This window comes from Osmerus mordax, chromosome 18, assembly GCF_038355195.1.
Source record: "Osmerus mordax isolate fOsmMor3 chromosome 18, fOsmMor3.pri, whole genome shotgun sequence".
In the NCBI taxonomy this organism is placed as follows: Eukaryota; Metazoa; Chordata; class Actinopteri; order Osmeriformes; family Osmeridae; genus Osmerus; species Osmerus mordax.
The window spans coordinates 13465444-13486102 of NC_090067.1; the positions used below are offsets into that span (position 1 = coordinate 13465444).

Consider the following 20659-nt stretch of genomic DNA (forward strand, 5'->3'; position numbering starts at 1 on the left):
AACACCTAACCTCTATATAGATGATCAGGAACACCTAACCTCTATATAGATGATCAGGAACACCTAACCTCTGTATAGATGATCAGGAACACCTAACCTCTATATAGATGATCAGGAACACCTAACCTCTATATAGATGATCAGGAACACCTAACCTCTGTATAGATGATCAGGAACACCTAACCTCTGTATAGATGATCAGGAACACCTAACCTCTACATAGATGATCAGGAACACCTAACCTCTATATAGATGATCAGGAACACCTAACCTCTGTATAGATGATCAGGAACACCTAACCTCTATATAGATGATCAGGAACACCTAACCTCTGTATAGATGATCAGGAACACCTAACCTCTGTATAGATGATCAGGAACACCTAACCTCTGTATAGATGATCAGGAACACTTAACCTCTATAAAGATGATCAGGTACACCTAACATCTGTATAGATGATCAGGAACACCTAACCTCTATATAGATGATCAGGAACACCTAACCTCTGTGACCATGAAATACTGTGAGAGGACACTGGTGGCAACAACACTGTAGGATACACGTAAAGACTGAACCCCTCCCCGTTTGTATCCAACTACAGCATTGCTACTGAATGTAGTGACACGAGTTCATGAACAGTGTTACACATCATCTATATATTCATACATATCATAGTTATAGCAGAGAAACATTCTGAAATCTTTGAACGCTCCCATGGTGTAACCATGCAGAGCCCACCCTCTCCCGTCCAGTAAACAGTGGAACATATGAAATTCAATCTTTCTTTAAAAAAATATACAGCTTGGAATATAAGGGGCTGAAAATGAGTACAAGATTCCCAGTGGAATCACAAAGCCTTGAATCTAAGTAAACAGCTTCTTTATTTAGTTTTCGACACATCTGTGGCTGGGTGCCGCTCAGGTGCAGAACGTAACCCATCTGCTTAGCAGCACATGATAATGGAACCTTTATCCTTTGAGCTGCCTGTTTTTATTTTTTTCTAACGCCTCGTGACAGAAGGACGAGGACAAGCAGAGCAGCTACACACACTTGCAGGATACACACACACTTGGGACACACACACACTTGGGACACACACACACTTGGGACACACACACACACACAGGTGTGGGGAGGCTCCTTCACCAGACAGACAGCAAGTATTTTTTACAAGAATAAAAACTTCAGTTTGAAAACACATAAGTCCTCTCCAACTTTTAGTGAAACCTTTCCAGCACAACTAGGGAAAGCAGGTAGAGGATTCCAGAGCTGATGCACTGATGGTCCTGTGTGTGTGTGTGTCTGTCACCATAAGCGATCACCTGTGTGCTTGAATCAGTTGAGACTGAAGACGTCTCTCGTACCGGTTGCCAACACATCCTTTGGCATAGGTGAGAATAAAAACACAGCTCTTCATCATCCTGACCATCGTCATCTTCACAGGCAGGTGTGTAGCAGCGTCATGATTGGTCAGGTCCCGAAGGTGGCATCCGGGTCCCCTGTCCTCTCTAGTGTTCCTCAGCAGCCATGGGACCGCCAGACGCCACCTTTCCGTCCCAGAGACCTCCTCCTCCACCTACTCCTCCCTGTTAGGGTCTGAACCCAGCAGGTGGTGTTCTGAGGTTCTGGGGACTGATCTTTACCTCAGAGGGTTCCTTCACAAGCCCTCCTCGGCAAACTCCTGACCTCTCCCCCCTGCCCTCTCCATCCTGCCCCCTGACCTCTCCCTCCTGCTCCCTGACCTCTCCCCCCTGCCCACTGACCTCTCCCTCCTGCCCTCTCCCTCCTGCTCCCTGACCTCTCCCCCCTGCTCCCTGACCTCTCCCCCCTGCTCCCTGACCTCTCCCTCCTGCCCCCTGACCTCCGACGTCTCAGTCCTGCTCTCTGCTGGCTGTCAGGCGTACGTCTCTCCAGTCTTCAGAGCCACCAGCTCAGAGTCTTCGCTGTGGCGTCCGTTCAGCTGTTCGTTGTTGCAGTCGTGGTGGAACATGAAGGCAGGCACCTCGGTGATGGAGGTGGCAGTGTAGGAGGTGGAGCGCATGGAGCAGTGCTCTCTCCTCCGCTGGCCCCACTGGGCCTTGTACTGCACCCACTGCCTCTTCAGGGTAGCCTGGACCTGACGGAGACACACACACACACACACATAAAGACACACACGCAAGCACACATACACACACACACACACAGGGCATTAAAGACATACTTGGACTGACTGGATGCACAAGACAGTCCTGTTCAATATCCCTCAACTGATTAGACTCAGAGTTGAGGACCGTCTGGCGAGCGTACAGAAGGATTTAAACCAGATAACCCTGTTCTGAAGCTCCACAAAGGTTTGGAAGAGGAAGCGGGTGCGTTATCTTGTGTGATGAAGTGATACCCTCTGAATGAGCGTCTAAAAATGGAAACGAAAGCCGAGTTTGACACAGTTTTTCTTCACAAGAACTGGCTGGGAAGTAGGAACTTTCAATTTCCTCAACAACACGACCCTAACAACGGTGCCAAAACACAGACACACAAAGACCCCAGCGACCTGAGCAGCTGATTAGCAGAGAGTTTCTGAAACAAGGGAAACACAAAGTGTGCAGTTGGACTGGGAACCTCACGCAATGTCACAAATACAGAATGTTCTCCCCCCCCCCCCACACCCATATTGACTTCTCCCGACAAAAGAAGCTTTGAGCACAGTGGACAGGAGTTAGGGCCCTGTGTCATTCACTGTTATGAACTTGGATCCCAAAAGCCCATGTCTCACAGAGCCAGTCATTATGCAGTTCAGCCAAACAAACATTCTCCCTCCCTCCAAATCATCAGCTTGTGTCAATGCTCCTTTTGTCTTCTGGAAAGCGGATCTCTTTTCTCCAGACATGTCCAATTTGTTTACAGGACTAAAATGACGCTGATGAGATCTGGCTGGTCATGCATGATCTAATAATTGACCCACTTTTCAGCCCTCTGCGAGCCTAAAAAAGAGAAGCCCTATGTTTAAAACATGAATACACGGAGAACTGTGATAAAGGCTTGTGGTTCATTTGCAGTGTTTTTGTTTGCCAATGCCAGATACCACCTGCTGTGTATTCAAATGCTGTTCTCCTTTTTCGCTGGATCTCTTATCCCGGTTGTTTTTTACTTCCCATGCAGAGACAGGCCCCCCTCCCTCCTCCCCCGCCCCCCAATCTGGTTGTAGACGCTTCAGGCCAGCTGTACCTGTCATTAGCACACCCACCCTGACCTGCTCAAATGGTGAATAACATCTAGTAACACGGTCACAAGCTGGCGAAGCTTTGAAGTTTCTGAGCGTGGAAGCACCCTTACATTAACCAGCCTGCGGAGGTTCTTGGCCCCAGCACAATTACGGCAGTTTAAAATAAAAATCTTTAAAAAAATATATATATATTATATATGTGGTTTGCAGCAATCATGCCCTTCCTCTTTCAGAACAGCAGGAGATCTGGTTGGAGGGAATCAGAGTGTAGATTGAGGTTCTCCTTGTCTGACCCTGTGGTACAGCTGGCTGCAGATCCAGCTAACCTGGTCTCACGCTACTGTCATCATAACAAGCCCCCCCCCCCCCCCCCCCCCCCCGGTCTCCTCCCCCCCCTCCCCTGGTCTCACGGTGAGCCTGGTCAAGCCCTCAACGTGAGACCGGGTGGCTGGCCTTTACTAAAGGTTAAGGGCTCTGTGGAGGTTCTTGCATTTGACTACTGAACACAGACACGTCCCTGCAGGAGCTGTTATCAGGGACGAACTGGGAAGAAACATTCAAGTGGAAGTTGAGTGAAGAGGAAAGCAGTCGAAGGAATACACGCTCACCTCCCCGTTGAAGAAGCAGAATATAGTTGCCACCAGTAAACCCTGGAAACAAAAGAGGAACACTTCAGTGCGTGTGACACCTCACATCGTGTGACACCTCACATCGTGTGACACCTCACATCATGTGACACCTCGACTAACAACAATAACCATTATCACAGACTTCTTAAGAGATACTCCTTAGTGTAAGGTAAAAACAATTGTGTACTATTTAATAATAAATGATATACAATTATATAGTACTGTGCAGAAGTGTTAGGTACCCAAGAATTTGTACATGTATATTGTCTTATTTTTTTATTGTATTCATTTATTTTGCAGGGACAATGCACACCAATCAACAGCAAAACTGTAAGTGAGCCGGAGTTAGCCAGAGAGGGTAATTTTCATCCGCTGTCTCCGGTCAGATGTTTGAAGGCAATATATATATTGTTGTTGTAATTATTTATTTATCGTTTTGTCTTCTGTATTTGTGTGTGGCAGTATAAAAGTGCAATTTATATATAAATGATTATATTATTATTATAAAATATAAATCCTTTTGTTGGAATGTGTGACTGTAAGGCCAGAGGCTCTCTGGTACTGCTAAATGTAAACGGTACCTGGTAGTGCATCAGTATGTGCATGATGTAATCATACACTTCCCCCGCCAGCTGGTTCTCTGGCCTCCAGGGAAAGATGACAAACTGGATCCCCAGCAGAGGCACCAGGATGAGGGTGGCCCTCACCGCCTTCATGTACATGTTGGTCTCTGCACGGTGCGTGTCCCGGAGCTTGGTCACCAGCACCCTCACGATGTTCAGCAGGAAGAACAGGTTCACCTGCCACACACACACACACAATCCGACACACACAGAGAAACACACACACACACACAGAGAAACACACACACACACACACACACACAGAGAAACACACACACACACAAACACACACACACACACACAGAGAAACACACACACACACACACAGAATCCGACACACACACACACAGAAACACACATACACACACACACACAGAAACACACATACACAGAGAAACACACACACACACAGAGAAACACACACACACACAGAGAAACACACACACACACACAGGAAGTCAGACCAGGCTCCCCCCTCAAGCATGGAAAATGCCCCAAAATATGTATATATGATTAAAGTAGAGAGTAGAGGGCTGTGTAATAGAAGGGCTGGCTCACCAGTAAGGCAGCCATGATGGGCCCATGAACCACATAGAGCAGATGAGTCTCCACACTCATCCAACAGCTGCAGGAGAAAAACACACCACGTCACACTGCTGACTGCTGTTCAACACTCACACACACACTCACAGACACACACTCACAGACACACACTCACAGACACACACACACCCACACAGACACAAACACATACACACTCTCTCTCACACACACTCACAGACACACACTCTCACACACACTTACAGACACACTCACACACACACCCTCACACGAGAAATCCTGCACAGTGTCGTATCTTACTTGTCATCAAAGTACTTCTTCCGTGCTACAGCGTGGATGGAGGCCGGCACCAGAGGAAAACCTAGAACCAGAGAGAACAGACAGAGAGAATTAGGAGAACTAGGTTTCCTCTTCACACCCAGATCAGGTTCTATGTCCTTCTAGTTCTATATCTTCATCATGCTGTCAACTCGACTCACCCCAGCCCAGCAGGTACCAGAGACTCATCCCAGCCCAGCAGGTACCAGAGACTCAGCCCAGCCCAGCAGGTACCAGAGACTCAGCCCAGCAGGTACCAGAGACTCACCCCAGCAGGTACCAGAGACTCATCCCAGCCCAGCAGGTACCAGAGACTCATCCCAGCCCAGCAGGTACCAGAGACTCAGCCCAGCCCAGCAGGTACCAGAGACTCATCCCAGCCCAGAAGGTACCAGAGACTCATCCCAGCCCAGCAGGTACCAGAGACTCAGCCCAGCAGGTACCAGAGACTCAGCCCAGCAGGTACCAGAGACTCACCCCAGCCCAGCAGGTACCAGAGACTCACCCCAGCCCAGCAGGTAGTACCAGTGCAGGTGTTGCTCCTCTGCGAACACGGCCACCACGATGAGAGTGTGCAGGTAGATTCCCTCACACAACATCCACAGGTAGTTACAGCCCAGCATGTACATGTGGAAGAAATGCAGCACCTTGCAGCTCACCTGGAAAACAACACAGAGACTTAGATGATGCTTTCATGCAAGGTGACTCACAGTGCAGGGGGATTTGAACCTGCAATCTGTAGATCGGCAAATGCTCTAACCCAGGGGCGGAGGTTTGTTTCAAATATCGTTGGGAGAGATTTGTTTAATAACCGAGGACGGACTGTTCATTCATTTTCTTATTGGAAAGTGAGGGGGACAGATTAGCTGTTTTCCTAAAAGTGGGAACGTGTATCATGAAAGCTACACCCCTTCTCTAACCACTAAGCTGTTACCCCATGAAATAAGATGAGCAGAGGGTCATGTCTAACACCCTCTCTTTCTGTTGCCAAGGTTCCCTTTGACAAATATTCATTCAAAATTGTATTTAGACAAAACCCTGACGTCATTTGATTAATGGAGAAGGTGAAAACAAAAACAGCATTTGATCCAAATGCGTCACTGGATGCGATTTAATAAATGTGTGATATTAGCTTGATTTAGAAAACACAATAGTCAGCACTGCATGACTCCAGTCCCTGACTCAAAATCATTAGCAGGTATTATTCTTGTCTGAGAAAAAGATGTTAATCCATACACACCCCACAGGGAAAACAAACATCCTCAAGCCAGATATGCTAAAAGCCATTAGAGTAAACATCTTTGTTTTTGTATTTTATCTTTCTCAAGAATTATTATTATTTTCTTCTTGTTGACGTTGTCATTTTCAAAAACATAAAAATTACACTCTTACGTACTTGAATGTCTTCAAGGGCTCAAACAACAAATGGTACACACAAATGTAGATATTTTATGAAAAACGTATTGTCCCGTGTCTTGACCTGTGCTTTCTCCATGTTCAAACTCTGTTATCTTTGTAAATGTGTGCAGATCTAATGAAAGGATTGTGTTAGCCAATGGGTTTGAACTAATCCCATATCCCTGCTGTATAAATGCTGGACATGAAAAAAACACTGGAAAGCCTTGGGCGCGTGTCCATGTCGTTTTTCTGTCAGAAAAGTGCTGGCGGGACGCTGCGATGCGCGTCATCAGCTTTTGACCGCTAGCTAGTTTAAAACAATATTCAAATTCAGTATATACACGGCTAACTTAAGCTAATAGCGAATCATTAACGGACGTTTTCAACTCTCAGACTGTTCACTGGCTGGCAAGCTCAAACGGAGCGACAGAGACTACTTCTGCACCTTTCTGAAAAGTTCCGTTGATTAACTGCCGCACCGGAGCGCTCCAAAAATAGACGGGGAGCTGCGCTTTTCTCTTTGCGACGCATAGAACAACTGGCGTTCAGAAAAAGACACCGTTTGACTCGATGTTGGAATATGGACACCCAGCCTAAAGGCCTCAATCTGACCTATTCCCTCCGTCTGACTGGACCAAACCCATGACTCTTCTGCTCCATGTTTTCTGCAAGACATGTTTGCTCATTCAAACCTTCATTTATTTTACCTCCTTGTTTTTTCTAAAAAAAAAAATGCACCCTTCAGTACATCCATTGAAACTGAGACTGTACTGGAAGTCACCCAACGTGGGCCATTCTGGTTCTGCATCTCACGATCCTCCCCTCTCCCAGGCCCAGACACCAGGGACCGCTTCAGCCAGGGTCTGGCCCACCAGTGGGTCTACGTTCTCACTGGGAACAGAAAGAGTTCTTGTTCTACATTAAGCCTATTCTCCCAGCAGACTGAATCACTCCTAAATCATCCTCACAGAAGCGTTTCAACATGTTCTCCAAAAGACACGAGCAAAATTCAACCACGGTGGGGTTTTTTTGTGTGTTTTTTTTGTTGTGTCCGAGCCCTGGTCGTAATGACCTTGTTTGCAGCAACCACTGATGCAACTACCAACATGCAACACTTCATGTGTCTTAGCGTCTAGGGCTGCATCAAATACCCTTTTTTGGTCTGCTAAATTGCTGCACTAATCCACACTTGACCGGTGGGGACCTCGTTCTAATAATACTGTAACTGTTAGTTGCTTCTGGAATTCTTTAATTCCTGCTCTCGTCTCTCTGTCCCCCCTCCACACATCCCCTGTGGTGTGGGGGGTTTGAGCTGTCAGCATCTGCCTGGTCATCAGTCTGCCAACGCTGGATCTGGTCGCCAGTGGACATTGATTTGTGGTAGTCTGCCAAAGCTGGATCTAGTCGCCAAGTGGACTTCGGTCTCCCTGACGGACAACAGCGAGTTCCTGGTCCCTTTCCTTATCCACCTATCACCGCCGATCACAGTCCCCAGCCCTGTGGCTACCTCTCCTTAAACCAACATTTATCAACTCCGAGCCAAGTTGAACACTGGATTTTGGTGTTTCAACACCCATTGACACTTCCATGATGTAGGACTATGTTTAGCCTGTGTTCTGCTCCTCTCTTTCACCAACCGTCTCTGGAGGAGGGGATCCCTCATTGAATTGCTCCTCCCAAGGTTTCTTCAATTTTTCTCCACTAGTGAGTTTTTCTGGGAGTTTTTCTTGTCTTCCTTGAGGGTTTAGGTTGGTTGAGGTGCAGTTCTATGGGTGTATGTGAAGCCCTCTGTGACATTGCTTGTAAAAAGGGCTATACAAATACATTTTGATTTTGATTTGATGTGTCAAAGACCACACAGAAACCAAAACATTCTGCCTTTCTACAACACCGTCCTCACAAACCAGCTTCAGACAGATTGGGGCGAATTCAATTCCACTGGGACACCGTGCTGGAACCCAGTCTTCATAGCGGTTGTGCGAGCCGTCAGTCACCCAAGAGTTTTTGGACACGTTGAGTCGGGAGATCTGAGTAAACACCCTGCTCGGGCGCGAGCCAGGTGGATTATTGCTCGGGCCTGTTCCCCACGCGGGAACGTGAAGGTACGGAGACAGGAGCACAGAGCTGGATATCAAACCCAGACATCCAGAGCCTCTCTCTGTGTCTGGCAGAGAAAAACAACTTGAAACAGACGATGTGTCTGCAACAGAGCTCTTGATAATGGGATCTTACGTTACTAGCTCCCACTCTGCTTTAACAGACGCAGCCATGAGGCTTTGCCCGTGCGCTCTGACCATTAGCGGTTTGTTCTAGACAAGAAAACAAAGGCCTCTGCTTTGGCAACACGATTTCTCTTTCTTGGAAAGGGTTCTTTCTTGCGTTCTGATTTTTTTTTGGACAAATGCAGCCGCAGCACGTCATGACCTCATCTGTGACTCGAGGTGGATCCCTCCTTTATACATTTTTGAAGGACGGAATTTCCTGCCACTCTTCCCTGTGTCTCTCTGGATAAATAAGAAACACATGATTTTTTGTTTTTTTTTGTCTTTAGAGGTGGAAAAAGACATTCGCTCAGTGGCTGAGTCTGTAGTTAGGACCATGTAGCAGGTAAAACTCCATCAGTTGTTTTCAGACCATTTCCTTTTGTAGGTAGATGCAATAAAAGTTCTCTTAAACGCAACACTTCATACACAGTAGGAATGATCCCTGATAGCACAGCATTCCTCCCCGATAGATTTATCACCTTAATAGCCCTCCAGACACAAAGAATTCACATCTGAAATTCACCTTCCAAGGCCCAACTGGCGGAGCTTCAAACCCCTGACAGGATGATGTGTGAGATCTCAGACAGAGACACCGTTACAGATTCAGGCTGGTGAAGTGAACAGCCTCTTCTGGCACTACCGCAGTGACTGAGTCCTCCACAGCATGTACTCACAGTGCTTCTTCAAAGTGTAGGCTATCACATGCTTTTCTTCCGGTGAGCAGGTTATCGAATAACTCGTTTGAACCTGTTATATTTTCCGCAGAGGCGGTTTTATGTCTTTATATAAATGTATTTACTCTTTTTACGAAGGAAGATATGTAACCCAGTGTGAAAATACACCCTGTATCATTCAATAGCACGCATAAAAAAAAAAAGACTATTCCGTGAGGTTTTAATAGACTCGATTCTTTTAACCCTTGTGTTATCTTCGGGTCATTCTGACCCATCAGCCGTGTGACCCACCGTCGTATTGCGACAAATTTACCTCATACAAAAACAAAGTGAAGCATTTTCTTTTAACCGTTGGGCTGTCTCAGACCCCCCACATTGCAAAGGTTAAAAAATATATTTTTATTTGTTTTTGTATTGGGTAAAACTGGGTAAACACAACGATGGTTCGTTATGAACCTTTGGGTCGTGTGACCCGAAGGCAGCACAAGGGTTAATAGACCTGAGTCCTGGAGACTGCCTGCTGTAGATGTGACTTACAGGGTTCCTGTGCACCACTTCGGGGTTGTTGACCACAGCAATCAGGGAGATGAGTGTGAGGGCTGAGTTCAGAACGTAGGAACAGAACAGGTTCTTGTGTAACGTGATACGCTGGCAGCTCAGACTCCTGGCAGAGAACAACCAACAAAAACAACATTTGTTAATCAGAGATGAAAAGCATTTACTGTAAGCACGAGCATCAAATATGTGAATTTAAAATGTTGAAACTATCTGTAGCAGTAGTGGGTGACATTAAATACGTTACTGAAGTGTATGGAAAACCTATGGAGACTATATGACCCGTATATTGTCGAAGATCAATTTCCAAATGTACAAAATGTGATATTTGTGAGAAATGAACGCTAAACTCATTTTAAATGAGGAATGTAACAAATATGTCAAATAATGAATAATCAAGATGAAAAATACTGCATTTAGCAAACATCAACATATTTCATTCCACAAACAAGACTTGGCAGTCGTTGATGAAGTAACCGGGACCATAAATAACTATCGGAAAGAAGTCTCTGGCTTCAGATGCCCTGATGAGATATTCAGATGTTCAGTGTTCTGTCAAATGGATTAAACCTGTTGGTTTCCACTTGTATAATGTAGACATGCTGTGTACTTGCAAAAACACACAGTTTGTTAAACACAAAATAGTTTGTTAAACATCACCAGGATTTATATATTATTGATGTCTGAGATAAAGATGAAAGTTATGAATAAACATTACATGAAGATTAGCTAAGAGCTTGTCTAACTTTCTGGTAAGCTCACTGAAGATTCGGCAGTGTATCCAGTCTGAGATGCATAGTGAGTCATGAACTCATCTGTGAAAAGGGTTTCAGAAAATCAAAAGGCCACATCTACATAAAGATGAGTTTGTGAAATTAAAATTATTGGTTAGCAAACTAATGCTTTAAATTTCATGGCAACCACACTCTACTAAAACAAGCAATTAAGGAAAGCTTGAACAGTGTTTACTGGAGTAATTGAGAGAAAATAACTTGCCAAATCAGTGTTTTCTGTCTGAACACTTTCGGTAATTCTTTTTTCATCATTAGGAAACTAATGTGGCAATCTTCCCTCTAAATCTTTTGATTATAGCTTGCTAAATGACAACTTAGCAAGAGTGTTGGAAAGGATTCCCAGATCCCTCATGGTAATTTGAGAGCACTTATCAACTTGTCTTACTGTATGCAGAGACAGATAAAACAGACTAAACCATAGAAGGTTTCTCTGTGTATTTACCATTAGAACACACTCGTTCTCAAAACATCACATGGAATTCAGTAGACATTCTGACATTCTAAGGAAATGCTACCGTCATACAAAGACAGGATGTAATCATACTGTCGAATCACTCACATCCACAACACGATACTGTTTCATGGTACACATTTTAAAAATGCTAAGCTTTTTAGATTAAACCTTTTTAGCTCAAATTTTATTTATATTTTTACAGCTAGCCGGAGTATTTTTATCAGGGAATTCTGGCATTGCTGAAGTGAGCCCATAAATAAGGATAGTGCAGCTGTACCCTGTCAAATACCATTGTGAACTTCACATCTGGAACATGTAAAACCACATTAAGACTTAGAATTTTTAAGAGACCTGACTATAAATACTGAATATTCTCAAATCATTGCTTTGACCATTAAAATAAACTGTAATTGAGATCCTGACTCGTCTGTAGTCGTTGCTGTGTTATATTTTATATACTATTAAACGCTTAAATATATCATCCAGTCACAAAACAACTTTAAGTTTGAGTAAAATGATTAAGTAGCTACTGAGATGTGCACGCTTGATACTGCAGGGGCTGTCCTGGCTGTATTTAGCAGGTAGAACATTCGCAGGAAATTCAAATTTTTCCCAGCTCGTCTTCTTGTGGTCAACAGCTGCTTTGGAGAACAGTTGACCCGAGCATTGCTGAATCCACGGGATTCTTAAACACATTAAAATATCTCCAATTGCAGATCAGATTACTTTGCCAAACATGAACTTTCCCCTCAAAAAACATAATGGTGCATAAAAAGTTTTTTTTTTGTGTATCTTGTTTCAAACCAATATGGACTCAATATAAATCTAAATCTTGCTGGTATACAGTCGCTGTGGATAAAAATGACATGAGAAGGTTTGATATCCATTATATGATCTAATATCTCTTTAAAACACGGTCATATTCTCATCCTGCAGGTCAGGCCTGGCTCTCACACACCTCTTCTACTCCTGTGACGCTGAACATGAACTCCCTGCTCACCTCATCGCTCCTTCCCTGCTCACCTCATCGCTCCTTCCCTTCCCTGCTCACCTCATCGCTCCTTCCCTGCTCACCTCATCGCTCCTTCCCTGCTCACCTCATCACTCCTTCGCTTTGCACTGTTTCCAATTAGCTGCGCTGTTTTCAGAGTGCACGCTAAAGATCCGATGACTCAAAGGTCTTGACCTCACACAGAACCCTGTGAAATGACTCTGCCGAGAAAGTGGTTATGTGGCAAACTAAGTTGGCATGAAATTGAGGACACCAAAACCACAAGGAAGTGACGTCACTGCATCTAGACATGGCAGATCCCACGGCACAGGAAGTGACATCACTGCATCTAGACATGGCAGATCCCACGGCACAGGAAGTGACATCACTGCATCTAGACATGGCAGATCCCACGGCACAGGAAGTGACATCACTGCATCTAGACATGGCAGATCCCACGGGACAGGAAACACTAGAACCACTGCAGTATGCCAAACAGCTAGCACGCCACTTTCAGAGCCTCGTACGGCACTGTACTACACAAATGTCCATTAGCTGTATATAACAACATGGAAATCAGATGTTTTGAAGACACAACAGGAATACAGACTCTGGCTCAAAGGAGTAAAGGAGTAATACCTGAAGTAGAAGAATATGACCAGAGAGATGAGCAGGGAGGCGATGGACAAGGCGTGACCCACGATGGCCATGTAGAAGAGAATATACGCCATCTGAGAGGAAACAGAGAACCACATGAACACCAGGAGGGTACTCACACAACCTGTCATCTCCTTGTCATCTGTCCTCACTGGCACGGCACATTTTCAGAAGACAGACTTTGTAGTTTCTAATCCTTTTGGTGTTTTCAGACTTAGTAGTAACTCATGAACCAGGGGCGTTTCATTTAACACGAAAACAGCAAATCTGTCCCCCCCACCCCCACCCCATACACACTTATAAAAGAAGAAAATAAAATTATGTTTAACAGCCGCATCCTCAGTTGTCAAAACCTGACCCACCCACATTTGAAAACCTAATCCCCTGTCATCCACGCACACAGTCCCAGCTGGGTTTGACGTCTCCTCACCTTCAGCTTGTATTTGGTTCCTGAGTTACAGAGGGTGTAGTTTGACCAGGTCCTATTGCTCTCAGGGTGCCGGAACCATTGACCATTCTCTCCGCAAAACTTGGTCACCTTTTCTGACGTACAGAAAGAAACGTGCGATCCCGGGAGAGACACACGTTAAGAGAGGCGCTCCAACTTCAAAACCCTCTTGCAGAGCTCCCTGCGGCTCCTCCATTTGAAGAGATGAATAATTCAATTTCACGTATGAATATTTAGAACCTGAATCCTCTTTTAATGTAGTCTAATGTTGGAGCTAAGTGCTGAATTTCTCATGAGGAGTTAACAAGCCTTAAGAGGGCCTGCCCAGGTTCGTAGGATGAGGCGGGATAAAGGGGTGGGGGGTGGGGGTGGGGGTGGGGTATTCCTTCTCGTTACCTGTGGTGTCGAAGTCTCTGAAGTAGTTGGGGCAGTGTTGAGAAGTGAAGGTACCAGAAGGGGTGTCGTCCCAGCAGAGCCAGCCATCCCAGGTCCTGTTACAGTACACACCTGCCCCACCAACACACCTGTTACAGTACACACCTGCCCCACCAACACACCTGTTACAGTACACACCTGCCCCACCAACACACCTGTTACAGTACACACCTGCCCCACCAACACACCTGTTACAGTACACACCTGCCCCACCAACACACCTGTTACAGTACACACCTGCCCCACCAACACACCTGTTACAGTACACACCTGCCCCACCAACACACCTGTTAAAGTACACACCTGCCCCACCAACACACCTGTTACAGTACACACCTGCCCCACCAACAAACCTGTTACAGTACACACCTGCCCCACCAACACACCTGTTACAGTACACACCTGCCCCACCAACAAACCTGTTACAGTACACACCTGCCCCACCAACAAACCTGTTACAGTACACACCTGCCCCACCAACACACCTGTTACAGTACACACCTGCCCCACCAACACACCTGTTACAGTACACACCTGCCCCACCAACACACCAAACATACCCAGTTCAAGACCTGGTGACGGCACAACTGTCCACTAAACACACTTCTATGTTGACCTTCAGATGGCCTGTCCTTTAAGTATAACATTTCTTAGCTTGAATTAGATGTGCCACTAAGACACAGTAAGAGTGTTCACTACCTGATCTGTTGTAAGGCTGGTCTCTGTGCATCTTCTCAAAGCACTTGTACTGTCCATCGATGATCTTCTTCCTCTCCTCCTCTTTCTGGGTGGCCATGGGACTGACCCTGCTCTCCAAGGTGGGCTCAGGGTTCGAAACTCCCTGGGTCGTGCCCACCTGAGACGCACACAAACACGAGAGGGAGACGAACTAAACATCTAAACACATCAGAACGTTTTCATGTAACATCAAACAAGAATGTGGACATATTTACATATCTATATACTTTTAATCTACAAATCCTTTTTTTTATATGTCATATGTACATCTAAATATATGTATTGATATCAATGATTACAATATTTGAAGTTTGTTCAATAGCCACATCTCTGCTATAATATATTAAGGTTTTTACATTTTCATCCTAGCTATTGAACAAACTTTTGTTATATCGTAATCATTGATATTAATACATATATTTAAATGTACATATGACAACAAGTACAGACGACATACACAGTGTCCACAGTCCAGATGAGCATCTGTCTGGCTGTACTCCACAACTCTCTCAGCTTCTGTTGGTCCGTTAATCACAGGAAACCAATCAATCTCCAATTACCTTAAATTTGTCCTTGGAGAGCGCCTGACAATCAGACCAGGTCTTATTAATGGCGGGACTCTGGACCCAATTACCAGATTCATCACAATATTTTGACACTTTCAGGGGGGAAAAAAGAAAAGGAAAGAATGTCAGAGGTAATTGTTAGCGATGTCATTTCAGCTCTGAGTAATGTCTGCTAGTACCTGAGGAATCCATCAGTTGGCTAATCAAGGCTGGACACGATGATGGTATTTCTCTACTGTCTGATAACTGCAGCAAAACGGCTTGCCTCTGGGGAGACTTATAAATACCTCATTAACTTCCATAAGCTGACTAAGTCTCCATGCTGTATGAGAGGTAAAAGTGCCGGATAAATGCAGAACATTTATAAAATATAAACAATACAACTGGCTTTACCATCTTGTTCAGTGTCAAGCGCACCATAAACCTCTTTTTAACTAAATGTAATTTGTTTAAAGCATTTATACACCAGGCGTTTATCTAGTTGTGGTAAAGAGGTTATGAGAAATGGGTATTTATGAAGCCTCGGAAGTTCATTAGCAGTGGGAAAAGAATCGGCAGAGGTTTTCAAGTTGATTTAACGTGCAATTTCTTTCCGCAACAAGAGCTGAGTTTAACCCAGAGTTATAGTGTTGGCTGCAGACAGACGAAGCAACGAGACCCAAGTGAGATCCCCTTGTTCCCATCACAAACCAGCCTAACCCAGCTCTCCATCCTCTCCTAAAAGATAATCCCCTATTCTGCATCTCGGTCCCACTCTGCTCACACTAACCCCACTCTCACAGCCAGGATCAACTGACGATTCCCCTCAATCCCAGTTTCATTCCGCTGAAAATGTGTCCAGGCTTCCAACCTGGATGTACCCAAACAGCACCCTTGTTAGCCCGCCGAGCTAAAGAGGTCTCTGGGGTGAGTCTGGATGAGGTGATTATTTCAGCTTCGTCTCCTGGTGCTGCACAGGAGGACCCAGGCGTCCACACCATCATCTCCTGTCAGCTCCCCACCGCTCCTATCCTCCACTACCCACCCTCCACAGATTGGATCGTTCATCAGTGTCTCTCGAGGAGGATTAGATCAAAAACCTATTCCAGAAAACTTTCCCAACTTCCTTTCTGGCTCTTCATAGCTGTGAAGGAGCACAGGGCCGGTCTCCAGAGAGACCATCAGAGCCTGAGGGACTGAGTGACTGATGGGAGTCTGGTCTCACCTGTTGAGTTCAGACCTGGGTCGCCGGGGCAGGTTTGAGTAGCGTAAGTCCCAGCAGGGGTGTCTTCCCAACACAGCTCTCCATCCCACACTCGCCCACAATACACACCTGCAGAAGAGAAAGTTCTGGGGAATCTGTCCACTTATACTACCTACGTAAACACACTGGTTGGGAAAGTCTGCATTCTACCTGAGAAACATCCCAGAGTTGTATTCATGTTGCTACTTCAGTCTTAAAACATCAGAAACATCCGAGAGAGCTGGATTCATGTTGCTAAGACAGCTGTCAAGCACATGACCTTAACTGAGTTAAGATGTTCCTGACTGCTGGAGACATACTTCGTGTCTGTCAGGTAATACTAAGGGGTATTACAAGGTAGGATTTAAACCTGCGACCTTGCGATCTGGAGTCAAATGCTTCAAAAACCGACACGCCCCCACAGACCACTAAGATAACCGTCGAGGGAGACTTGATTCACTCTTTGTACGTCGCTCTGGATAACAATGAAGACATTAGCCTACTTGTAACACAGAGGTTACAGTGTCAACTCCGCTACTGTCTCTAAAAGCTCCGCGTAATCCAATCTGAGCCTCTCCTTTAAGAGGTGAAATGTGATTAGAGCTTCACCTGTCCTGCTGTGCGTCTGTGCTCGGCTCGACAGCTCCAGACATCGGTATTGACCCTCCGTTGTGTCGCGGCCCTCGCCCTCTGTGGCGGTCAACACCGGCCTGAGTGATGTGTCTGGAGGGAGATCGTGTTGGGCCACTGTTTCAGTCTGTGAAAACAACAACCACAATCTTACCTCAGCTCAGGACAAAACACAACACCGAGAATGGCTCTCGTGTTGCTCATGGGGCTACTTCAGATGGGTCTGAGAGGAATTGGCTAGTAGCGTCACGGCTTATCGAAATCAACAACGAGGCTTTGTTGTTTTGACTGTGAAATTTGCTAGGTACTATGGTCTAAATTGATTGGACACATACAGCACACAGTCAAGCGCACAAAATAAAACAAGTGCTTAGCAGTTTAGGTACACAATTACCAACTGGATTTCTTCAAACGCTGTACAAGTTTGTTTGAGAATTCATAGCGTGAAAGCACTTCTCCTGCCCTATCATTGTGGTTCATGAAGAGGCTGAACTAGGCCGCCTTTGTGTGTGTTGAGCAGCTTATCGTTATAATGGCCCTCGCCCACAAAGACGAGGATAGAATAAAAATTCAAACAGCATCTTTGTCGGGCGTCGCTACTCCAGGATGACTCATCGCGCTGCTTCTTCTGAGAAAAGGAAGCCACTTGGCTCGGTCCTTTCAGCCGCTTCACTTTTCATTAATTCTGCATGAATATTAACATAAATGCTCAGAGAGATTGTCCTGGAACTGGTTCTAACGCTCTTCTTCCTTTGTTTAATTGCCGATATCACTTTCCTCTTCTCTCTCTCCCTCTTTCTCCACTGGGACGCGTTTCCGTAGAGAATGCAGGAGGCGCGTGCTGCTTTCCACTTAACTCTCCCGGCGAATTGTTCCGACATGACCCTTTAGAGTCGCACAATCTCTAAAAAGGTCAATAAGACACAAACACCTCAGTGGGATGGATCGAGTTTGTTCGGGGAGCGTGTTGGTGCCGATGCTGTCCCATGTAGCAGTTTAGCAGCCGTACATATGATGTCACTCCAAACATTGAAGTAAATGACGTCATACATACGACCACTAGGCCACCACCACTTTCAGAGGACTCGACCTGAGCGGAAGAAACCAAACAACAGGTGTTGTTTTAGTTTCTGACGCGGTCAGCCCCAGGAGATTAGGTCAGTCCACGCTGTCCCAACAGCTGCTTGGAGGAATGGAGACTTTACAGCCGCGATGGGAAACGCATAAAGCACAATAACGGTTTATAAACGCAGAGAAGGTGCCAGTAACAGAACATTATTCTTTTCTAAGAATGTTTTTGGGGGTCTTTTATTTTTTGCTTTATTGAACAGAGACAAGAAATGAAGAGGAGAGAGAGAAGGGAAGACAGAAATGCAGAAATGCCCGGAGACAAAATCAAACCCAGGTCACTGCATTAGATCCGCAGCCAGCATGACCACACCCTACCCACACAGTAACCTCAATGATGTGAGGGAAGTGCATTCAGTCAGGCATAATCCACCATGTTACAACGTCCTTGTAACATTCCCACCAACACAACAGAAACAGGCAGATTCAGACACATTTATTATCATGACATCGTTAAAAGCTCCCTCATTGGAAAATGCAACATTAGTCGATGTCTCATCAGCTTGGAGCTAGCAGTGATTGATGTTTCTCAAAAATAACAAACCAACTGACTAACACAGGCATCGTGAAACGGAACAGTGCAATAAAACTGCCTCTATAACACGTTATATCTTTTGTCATAGGATGTAGACCATACACACACAATAATTCCAGAACTGTAGTGTCATGGCTCAGAGATCATGTAACTCCTCATTACCAAACTACAGGAATTACAGTGAGCAGATTAATAAACTGCATGAAATAAATCTTTCAGGTTTTTGCTGAGCCTCAACAATCACTCGACCCAAAACAATTGACTCCAACATTTGGTCAAATTAATGAAAGCTTTGCATGTTACTGTGAGAAAATGATTACTTTCTGATGCAACATTATAACTGATTAATGAGAACAATTATAGCACTGGGAAAATAAGGTTAAACTCACCAGTACAGAGCACAGGACCAAACAAAGAACAGAAGCCGACTCCATCCTGCTGTCACACAACTACACCTGTGGACATGCAGGGAAGAACATGAAGAGGAAATCGTTATTATGATTCATTTGAATTTGAACAGAAAAATCGTTTCTAAACTTATTTTACACCCTAAAATTGACTGGACACACAAACAGAATCAGGTTATTTGTGGCTGAGGAGATACCTTGTAGATATGATGCACTCTGGGGCCAGGTGCATTACCACAGTGCACCGGGTCAAAGTGCTGTGTTGGATCCTGTCTGCTTGTGTATATGCATGCGTGTGTGTACATAGATATGAACACATGAAGACTTCCTGTTTCCTGTTTCTTTGTGTGTTTGTGTGTGTGTACACAGTATGTTTGTGTCTGTGTATGTGCCTACATGTACGTGTGTGCGTGTGTTTATTCAATCTCTTCTCTCGTCTTTGATCTCCAATTTTTCATCTTGCTTTTCTTTTCCTGTGTGCGTGCGTGCACACATACACCCACACACACGTATCAATTCAAACACACTTTAAATGCACGCACGCACACAGGAAAAGAAAAGCAAGATGAAAAATTGGAGATCAAAGACGAGAGAAGAGATTGATTAAACGCAGCAGAAGACAGGATGAGACACGATCAGAGTTCTTCCACCTACCAGCCAGCCCACCCCTCCTACAGCTGCTGAGCTTCCCCAGGGAAGGGGGTCTGTGAGGGGGGTTAGGAATCTACCTGGTCCCCCTGCTTTGGCCCCTAGCCTGTATGTGCCTCTGTGTCTGCCTGTTTGTCTCCCACAGAGAGGCAAAGCAACCTAAACTATTTGGCTCTCCCCGCATACATAACCTGGAGCAGAGAGAGCTAGTGCGTCGTCTTAATGACCTGCTGTTATAATAAACCGTTGAAACCATTTTTGGTTCCAGCACAGCCGTTCCTCCTGTCTGGGGCAAAGCTGGGAGTCTTAGGATGCAGCCGGCACTTTCCATGGAAGGCTGACAGATTTCACATTACATTCAATTCCCTTAAGAAAGGAACAGCTGATTATTTGTGAGTGTTTTGTGAGTGCCAGAATGTTCTCCCACTGTCTCACATGTCATGCCCATGAAAAGCTTTTATATAGGGTCTGAATAGAACCAAGTACATTAGATATATACCATCTACTCCATGACACACTCAGTCCCTGGGAATTAGAGCAGAAATCCTAACTCCAGACCAGAGCAAGTCACGTACTGTACATATGACAGTGGAGAATGTGGTTTGTTACATTGTGTGTCAGGAAACTACCCACAAGAACATTCTGATGACTCGACGTTCTAATATCCTTGTTCAGACGGACGATGTGCAGATTGACAACAGTGTTGATGACTCAGAATGTGGTGGATCTCAACAGGAAGCAGCAGTCACATACATTCAGAGAGATCTGAGAAGATCTTC

General features: G+C 45.2%; 1 protein-coding gene across 1 annotated transcript; it reads right to left on the bottom strand.

Annotated features, from left to right (window-relative positions):
• Positions 1 to 1875: 1875 nt before the first annotated feature.
• calcr (calcitonin receptor) lies at positions 1876 to 14767 on the bottom strand. The gene is made up of 11 exons (XM_067255734.1): positions 14706 to 14767; positions 13968 to 14078; positions 13554 to 13666; positions 13106 to 13197; positions 10210 to 10336; positions 5842 to 5995; positions 5319 to 5379; positions 5016 to 5082; positions 4416 to 4634; positions 3814 to 3855; positions 1876 to 2116 (listed from the first exon to the last, which is right to left on the bottom strand). The coding sequence occupies exons 1-11, from the start codon at positions 14734 to 14736 to the stop codon at positions 1895 to 1897; spliced, it is 1239 nt and encodes a 412-aa protein (XP_067111835.1). The 5' UTR covers positions 14737 to 14767; the 3' UTR covers positions 1876 to 1894.
• Between the last annotated feature and the right edge of the window lie 5892 nt (positions 14768 to 20659).

What these genes read in the sequence shown, in the direction of transcription:
- calcr (XM_067255734.1), bottom strand. Translation starts at nt 14,736, where the DNA reads ATGCACAGAGACCAGCCTTACAACAGATCAG. An exon ending in GTCATATTCTTCTACTTCAG is followed by an intron (nt 10,337 to 13,105) that starts GTATTACTCCTT and finishes GTTCTCTGCCAG; the next exon opens with GAGTCTGAGCTGCCAGCGTA. An exon ending in TCTGCTTCTTCAACGGGGAG is followed by an intron (nt 2,117 to 3,813) that starts GTGAGCGTGTAT and finishes TGTCTCCGTCAG; the next exon opens with GTCCAGGCTACCCTGAAGAG.